Genomic DNA, 8,494 nt, shown 5'->3' with positions numbered 1-8,494 from the left:
ACCAATGTAAGCACAAAGCCACAAGAAGTCTGATTCAAATTATGCTTTATTTGTTAGGTTTTTAAATGGAATAACATGAAGACTACATGAGTGTATTCAGGAGCCTGGCCCTGACGACATCCTACACAATAAATAGGAATAACATACTGGATGTTAAGTGTGCAGCAGAGTCTGCCTCTTACTCGCACAGAATGCCTGATGGTTCGGAGATTACCTCCATCATCACTTTCTCTTTAAGCTCCAGAGGCGGGGAGGGGGAGGGAGGTGCAAGTAGGACTGCACGCTTGGCTTCACCACAAACACACACACAAAAAAAAAAATAAAAATAAACACATCACACACACAGAGCGACAAGATTCCAGTCTTCTTAAAAATATATAAACCAAATAATACCATGGATTCATGTAAAACACTACACTACTATCTGTGCAGCTCCCGTTCGTGTAAAAGTCTGACATGTGGCAAGTCATCCTCAAACAATTACTTAAAAATATGTTCTCTTTAGCTTTTAGAAGGAAAATCTGCAAATTTCACAAAGTAAACACTAGAAAAAAAAATTGTTGCGCAGCATGTCCTCAAGTAGTAAATCCCTATGGGTCATAAAAACAGGAAACATGAGATATTAAAAGAGAGAAACGTAGCACCAGACTGACCTTAACGCTGCCAAACTAACCAGGCGCATAAAACACAACAGCTCCCTTTTAAAAGTTTCAAACACTGATTGCATTCTCCCACTCAGAGCAAATAAAGCAATCAGGTCTGGCCTCAGAGTATAGAAAAATACTGCCCACAACAAATCCGCTTCCTCGCAGCAGCGTGAATTCCCTAAAACTTCCCAAATCATCGAGTCTCCCACTTGCTTCAGCATCTCATTACCTTCCCGTTCACCTCTTCCTCACTAATGCCCTCAGCGCTTTCAAAGTACAGTTTAGAGAGCACATACAATTTGCAGTACCTTCATTCCCCACATACTGTATTTCATCTGTATCCCAGTCAGTCCCGGTACAGTACTGTACCCAGTAAAGCTTCAGTCCTTCAGAAAACCTGAATTTAAGCCCTTTGTGTTGGTCCCATAAAAACAGCATCTCCCATCAGTCTATGCGATCAAAGAAACAAGAGCACAACATATGCAGGAAAAAAAAAAAAGCTCATAATGTACACCTCTCCCTTTCATTATATCCTGTATAGTGGGACAAATGTTACCATTTACATCATTAATCAAGCAAAATGCAGAGACCATTAGAATCAAGAAGAAAAATGTTAACACTTGAAACTGGCAGTATCTTTCATTTGTTAATGTTTAAATGTCTATTTCACATAGAAATGACACCGACAAGTCTCTGATGCCCCAGAGGCCCAGCCTCCAGATACACGACGCTCATTTCAGTTTCCGTTGATCTCCAAGGGACCTCCTTTAGGTATGAGGAGGCTCATCCTGCCTGCAGTGCTGGCTGCACTTTTGATCACCTCCATCCATCTGTGAAGAGCAGACATGCTACTGTAATCTGATGGATGAAGAACTGCACGGTTGGAGGAATCAACTGACCTGAATCAACTTACCTTTCAAAGGTGTACTCGCTCTCTGCTCTGAAAAAGTATACGTGAGACTTGAACTGAAGTTTGAAGACGTACTCCTTGTGAATGCTGTCCGATTCCTCGGGCGTGCTGACCGTGTAGCCGAGCAGTGGAAGGCTAGCCAGCGGGAAGTCGTCCTGCAAACGAGACATCGACAGACACCTCAGTGACGTGCTTTTACGTGGGCTCGATCTTTGTCACAGATCTATGAGGGCTGACCTGATGTGTCTTATAGAAGAACAAGCAGAAGTTGGTGAAAACGACCCAGAGTTTCTGCCAACCGTTACTGTTCTTGAACTTCCTCAGGAGGTAACCCGAGAGCTGGTTCTACAGAGGAAAGAGGAGAAAGGAACAAGGTTAGACACTGATGATTGCTAAAATTAAATGGATTTAATGCTGGAGTTTAAAGTTTCATTCATGTGATCTGTAGATAATGCATGTTTGTGTGTTAATTCTAAGGTGAAAGAGTTAATGCATGCTGGCGCTCTGAAGGTGGAGTTTGATCTGTAGTAATTATAACAGTAGTTTTGTTTTGCTCATGCACGTCCATGTGATACACGGCCTCACTAACCCTGCGTTTCATCAACAAGTGGTTGTAACTCGGCTGTTTTTGCTAATGTGCTTCTGCGTTAGCTGCCAAGAAGACTATTCAGTTTGTTCACCATTACCATGGTGATTTAACCAGGTAAAGAGAGACCTTCCTGGCACAGTAAACTCTGGCTTGCCAACACACAGCCCTCAGCTCTGATTTGCATCTAAAAATTTGAAACCGCCACCATCTTAGTCCAACCGAGGAGAGATACAAGCATGAGCATATCAGTTCTTGCTTAAACTCTGATTCAGATTTTGATTTACAAAACCCAAACCTTAAAAAACAAACCATTTTTGCTTTCATGCTTCTGTTAAATTTTTATATAATTCTATTCAGTACACTAAGGAGTCTACCCAACAGGGAGATTAGCCGTGGAGCTGTTTTTCTTTCTGACACTTGGAGACTGAAATAAATATCTGGCATTTTTAAAATGCTAAAACACTTTTCTAGTTTTCCTGACCAAAGTGCTTAAAATTTCATTACCCAATGTGAGGCTCAAACACAACCCTTGAATAAAGAGTCTCAAGCTCCACAGCCTGAGGTAGCCTGGCTCCTTCGCTCTGCTTCCAACTTCTCAATCTGGTATTTAAAATTATGCATTTTCCGTTCTTCATTATCTAAATGCTCGTGTTGCCTTCATTTTTGCGTGCTTTACTTCTAATAATTCTTCTATTTAACATTATTTGTTTTGGTAGGAAGATCCAAACTGAAATGGAGACTTTAATTTGTTTTGAATGCATCTCCTGGGACACAAAGTAGCAATTCTAGCAATAAATTGACAAATAAGATGTTTGTATTTCTTGGAATTCCAACATCACTCTTCATCAATTCTAACTCTTTATGACTTTAGGGAGGGAACACGGTCACTGTGTAGCTCAGTATTCTCTTTCGGGTCAGTGGATCGAGTACCTGGTTCATGCGGAGGTAATCAGTGAGAGAGAGGTTCTGGTTTCGGTACCAGCAAACATGTGTGATGGTATTTGGTCTTTGGCCCTGACCGAGGAGATAGCGAGGAGGAAGTTCTGGTGAGATAGCCGGAGAACCGAAGACTGGAGGAGGTTGAAGAGAGAGAGAGAGAGGCGGGGAAAAAAGGAACAAGAGGGTGCAGAAAAAAGTGTTAGCATGTTAGCTCTGAGAAGTGGAAAGAAGAGCATGTTAGGAAATCCTTCAGGTCTGTGGGGTGAAAAGCCAGTGTCAGAGGAAGGTTCTTGCATGCACATAAAGAACAGAAGATGATCTATCAAGGAGAAATTGACTGTTAGAGCCTTAAAGAACTTAAAATGGAAAAAGGTGGAAAAAATGAGCATTTAAAAAGGCGTTAAAGGGTTCAGAAGAAAACAGAATGCAAAGCCATTTCCGCTCACTCCACTGATGCTGGTATGAAGATGGGAGGTTTGATGTACGTGCTGTTGGTGTGTGTCGTGTGCATGCTGGTGTATGTAAATGGCAGTGTTTGCATGTAATTTGGGGCAGGGGAGGAGTACCTCCACAGCCAGGCTGTGGTCAGACATAGACACACTGGTGTTGCGATGCCAGCACACATGCATGGTTGTGTTGGCACGGTGGTGCGTCTGCTTGTCCAGTGAAGTGCGGGAGGAGTTCATGTCATCCTCAGACTCCTGCTCCAGAGAAACCTCGTCGGACGACCCTAAGGGGGGAGGATGGAGGACAGGAAGTTGTGTAGAGGAGAGGAGGGGGAGGGATTAACAGTACGTTTGGGGTGTTTGTGTCCAAACGGGATTTTCTGCTCACTAAGCTGAGAAAAAACTCAAAATAGCCACAAAAACACACATTTACACTCAAGGCTGTGTAGGTATCGAGTTTAAAAGAAAACTTACGGTTGGAGCGATCGCTGAGTCCAGCGTCAAGAAAGATGCTGGATTTCTCTTGAGACTTCTTGGCCATGTCGATAGCCAAGTTCAGATCCTCAATCCACTTTCCCATCTCCACTTTAGAGCTGAAATCACAAACAGACAAATTACGGCGTTGCGGACACATTTTTAGAGAGAACTGAGGATGATGTAACACATTATTGGGATACTTCCAGTTTATTATAACAGGGTTCTTCGTTTCTGTGCTTTTGGCCTGAATTTGTAGAGATTTTAAATCAAGACCATAAGAACTTTAGAGATGTAAGAATGTGGTGATGTGGCCAATGAAGTCTGACAGGCCAAAAATAACATAAGCCACTTTACTTTGAGGAAAAACCCACCAAGTATTCAGACTACTATACTAACAAGGGCAGGTCAAGGCAAACCAGAAACATGACTCTTATACTGATGGAAGTTTACAGTGGATGGCTCAGGTAATGATGTTTATATTACAGTGAACACACATATTTATCACTCGTGCCAATAAAAGGAGCAGTATTTGACTGGATTCAGGCACCTGGTGTTTGCTGAAGGTTCACTTAGAACACCTGTTTGGATCTGCATTAGATTTACTTGCATTTATTTGATGTTTATTTGTGATGGTAATAATTACATGGGACTGGAAGTACATGATACACACAAATGTGCTGTTCACTGCATGCACAGTCACATGCCACTACTCCAACTTCTCCCCTTCCTAGTCTTACCTGGCAGCCACCACAATGGTCCTCTGAGCAGAGTAAATGGTGAAGCAGTGAGGCACCGACCATTCATTTTCACTTTCTTCTACCTATAAGCAGAAAAAGGAAACTATTAAAAGAAAGCAAAAATGCAAGCTAGATGGAGGAAACGGGTGAAATCCAAATAATGTTCTTCACCATGAATGGTTTCAGATCAGGAGCAGAAAGGGAGAACAAATGTAAAACGTCTGGAGTCACAGCGAGACCTGGGAAAGAGCCTCTACTGAAGCATCTATGTGTCTGGAGGTAAACTGTGGTGTGGTCATCTTATCTTTCATATCCTAATGATATCCATGTGTAAGTCAAAACACACATCACCGTGCCCTGCTGATAGTTCACCCTTGTATTTATTTGTATAGAATTATGAGTAGTTATGACAGGCAGAGGCCGACATGTCTGTGTGTCTTGAGTAAACACTGTATATTTAATTAAAAAAAAAAAAAATGGATGTAGCCATTAAGACATCACCCATTGATTTGTGATCATTTTGGCAGTCACCACCTCAGTGTTTTGAACCTGTACAGATGATGGAGGGGTGGATCTGACTGAGAAACCAGCAGAAACTTCTCCATCACAAAGTCGTCACACTGAATTATTCTTCAAGTCTCAGTTCAAGTAAAATAGCTGATAATTTAGTAAACATGTGTATTAGGTACACAGGAGTGTGTAATGCTGTCATAAGTGAGAAGCAGGCTCATTTTCTCAGATTTCTATGCAGCATTACTTCTTTTTGGAATCAGAATCACTGCCCCCTGCTGGCCATTAGAAAGAATGCAAGTTTAGGCTTTAAACATTTGCTTCATGTTTCAAAAGCTGAGGCTATTTCCATTTCTTTTTATATGGAGTCTATTGTCTTGAGATGAGCTTTTTGCTTTTTCTACATGGGCATGGGAGGAAAGAAGGGTCGGTTTGGGCATCCAAGCTGGCAGAGCTCAGAGGACTTACCGGTGCATCCAACACTATGAGCTGCAGCCAGAAGCAAAGCAGAGACATGTAAAGTTAGGAGACCCTCACCCTCCCTTCTCAACACTTTGTGTGTCAGAAGAATTGGAGTACCTGATTATGAGATGTTAGCTTTTGTGTAAACCTAACTACAGAGTCTTATTGGGAGCTTTAATGGTTAAAACAGGATGGCAGAGGTTAAGAGAAGAGACTGCAGACTCACTATCGTGCCATGAAGGGGCAGCTGTCCATGGACTTTGAACTGATTGGTTGCTGTAACACCTTTGCTTGTGTAAAGGAGCATGTCAGAGAACTGAAAAGACATGAAGGCAAAGATTAAAAAGTGCTAACAATGATTAGAAGCTTTAGACGTTAAGTGGAAGTAGATTTTGTTTTTAACTAACCAGGAAAAACATCCTCTGCTGTAGCCCCTTTTTGGTGAGCTTGTACAAGCACCCCTCTCGAATGAACTCCTGTAAAAAAAATAAAAAATAAAAAAAGACAACCTTGTTAGATTGTATGCACTTATTTCCTGCACTTCGCTCTGTGCCACTGCACCCACCCTGCCTGGTGCAGTCAAGTTCTCGATGCCGATCAGGTCTCTCTGCAGCTCTGTGAGCTTCTGGAAATTCTCCAGCCGGATAAGACTGCTTTGAAGCTGAGTGGCTATCTCCGCCACTTCCTTCAGAGCCTCTGTATGGGAAGACAAATGAATAACCAGAAGATGATACATGGCAGACTTATCACATTCCTGCTACAGTGACGACCAAGTAAAGTGGAAATGATTTTCCACATGAATACCGTTTCCTTTGAAAGTTTTAATATTTCTCTTACACATTAATATATGATGTATTAATCTTGTCTCAAAGAATGAATAAAACTAGACTATTTCACTACAAACCTGCTTGTGATAACGCTCATAGTAAATATACTGAAGCATTTCCAGATTAATAGCGTTAGTCGTAGCGTTTTCAGTGGGAGAAACGTTTGTCACTCATCCAAGCGTCTTTAGTGTCAGCTGACTGCAGCTTTCCCCACCTTATAAACTGTACATTTTCATAATTCATATTATACAAATGTACTACATATTATATAATGCATATGCAGTGAATAAACTTGTGAATACTTGATTGGGTGAAAGTAAGCGGTCTTCACCAGAGGGACAATGTGCTCTTGCTGCATGCTACCATTTGCAGTTCCCTTGCTTACTACTAGTTGATGCATTCGAATGTTACAAAGGACTGATGCTGTGAGATGGTGGGGTATTATCATCACCATCATGACGTAAAAGAAGCTTTAGAAAACTCACCCTTGCAGTCGTCATAATCGCGGTGGGCAGGGGAATAATGCTTGCACAGTCTCTCCAGGATTAGCTTGTAGTGCATGAGTCGCTGGATGGGCTTGAGCAGGAATGTGTTGAGGGGCAGGTAGCAGACCTTCTGCAATTCAAACTCTTTGTAGACTGTCTCCAGCTTCTTCAGCCTCTTGGAGGCCTTCTCCAGCTCTGTTAACACTTCATCGTGTTTCTGTAGATAACTGGTGAATTCCTGGAGACCAAACGAGACTCTGGTCACTCTGTTTGTCAGCCAATTGTGAAAGAATAAATAAACATGTTAAACTAACTGAAGTTGTCCTACCTTAAGGGCACACATGTTCTTCAGCATCACGTCGCCAATCCTCTGGTAGTCTCCTTTGACATGAGCATTTGAACGCCCCTCCCTTAGGAAAAAACAAACAAAAACATGTACGGAGTTTCTTATTAGTGAAGCTCCTGCCTGATGAAATGGTGTTTCTCTCACTCTCAAACACAGAACTTTTTAAATTGCAATGACGTCACTCCCCAGTTACAAAATCCAACTTCCAAGGTACATTGAACACCCACAACCAGAAGCACCTACCAGAGAGCCAGTCTCTGGTCCAATTCCTTCAGGAAACCTCGGTGGAACTCGTAGATGGGGTCGATGTTGGAGAACAGGAGGGTCATCAGGCCTTCGGGCATGGCGTTTTCTTTGATCACAGCACTACGGAACCACTGGGAATAGCCAAACGCAAAAGTCCCGTTAGTACATGGGTGTGAATGAAAACGGCAAGTCTGGTTTAACGCTTGCTGATGCTGAAGTGTCCCAACTCTTCTTCACAGCGTCCTTCCCAAAAGCAAATCTCGTCTCTATGTAGTTATTTAGGCAGCAATTCTGAAGGAGGATAAACTTTATGTCTCAGTAACCATGAAAATACACTGCATGTGTTGAATCCCCAGTGAAACCTGATTGCAAAAAATTCAAGTTTAGTAAAATTTGCTAAGTTTGCATGTGCAAAGTTTCATCACAGCTTCATTAACCATCAATCCAAAGCACTGCTCACGCCACCAGAGCCCTGAACAAAGGCCATGCTAATTCACACTATGCTAGAAAAAGTACATGTCGACTACAAGCATAAATGCCTTTAAGGGGAGCAGTGTTACAACACATCTGGCTTTCTGAGATTTCATTCTGATGCCAGTGTCCGTCTCTCTCTCCCTCTCTCTCTCTCTCGTCATATATTGGTACAGAATTAAAAGCATGAGGATTTTATTCCAAAACTTGACATTCAACCTATGAAAGCACCTGACGCTGACTCACTATACATTAAGGAGAAATGGGAAAGAGTGTGTTCGTAAGATTAGCCAAAACTATTCTACAAACAATGGTATGGCATTTAAAATAGAAGGCCTTTTATTTCTTTATTGGACTTCAGAAAATATAAATTATAGGGTTTGATGCCAGTTTCGCATCTTA

The 8,494-nt window shown here is 41.9% G+C and overlaps 1 protein-coding gene across 2 annotated transcripts in view; it reads right to left on the bottom strand.

Moving 5' to 3' along the window:
- The window catches only part of farp2 (FERM, RhoGEF and pleckstrin domain protein 2), a 30,491-nt gene continuing 21,997 nt past the window's right edge, over nt 1-8,494 (bottom strand). The window contains exons 16-27 of one of the 2 annotated variants that reach the window (XM_080877269.1): nt 7,619-7,752; nt 7,358-7,439; nt 7,030-7,267; nt 6,283-6,413; nt 6,125-6,193; nt 5,944-6,033; nt 4,746-4,828; nt 4,006-4,124; nt 3,652-3,815; nt 1,795-1,902; nt 1,561-1,712; nt 1-1,477 (exon numbers count right to left, since the gene is read on the bottom strand). In XM_080877269.1, the coding sequence (XP_080733395.1) occupies nt 1,384-1,477; nt 1,561-1,712; nt 1,795-1,902; nt 3,652-3,815; nt 4,006-4,124; nt 4,746-4,828; nt 5,944-6,033; nt 6,125-6,193; nt 6,283-6,413; nt 7,030-7,267; nt 7,358-7,439; nt 7,619-7,752 (1,464 nt within the window). In that variant the 3' untranslated portion in view covers nt 1-1,383. The remainder of the gene's footprint in view (nt 1,478-1,560; nt 1,713-1,794; nt 1,903-3,651; nt 3,816-4,005; nt 4,125-4,745; nt 4,829-5,943; nt 6,034-6,124; nt 6,194-6,282; nt 6,414-7,029; nt 7,268-7,357; nt 7,440-7,618; nt 7,753-8,494) is intronic. The other variant, XM_080877268.1, reaches the window with a different exon arrangement.

Source organism: Rhamphochromis sp. 'chilingali' (genome assembly GCF_963969265.1).
Source record: "Rhamphochromis sp. 'chilingali' genome assembly, chromosome: 3".
In the NCBI taxonomy this organism is placed as follows: Eukaryota; Metazoa; Chordata; class Actinopteri; order Cichliformes; family Cichlidae; genus Rhamphochromis; species Rhamphochromis sp. 'chilingali'.
This window is presented reverse-complemented; position numbering and strand designations above follow the sequence as displayed.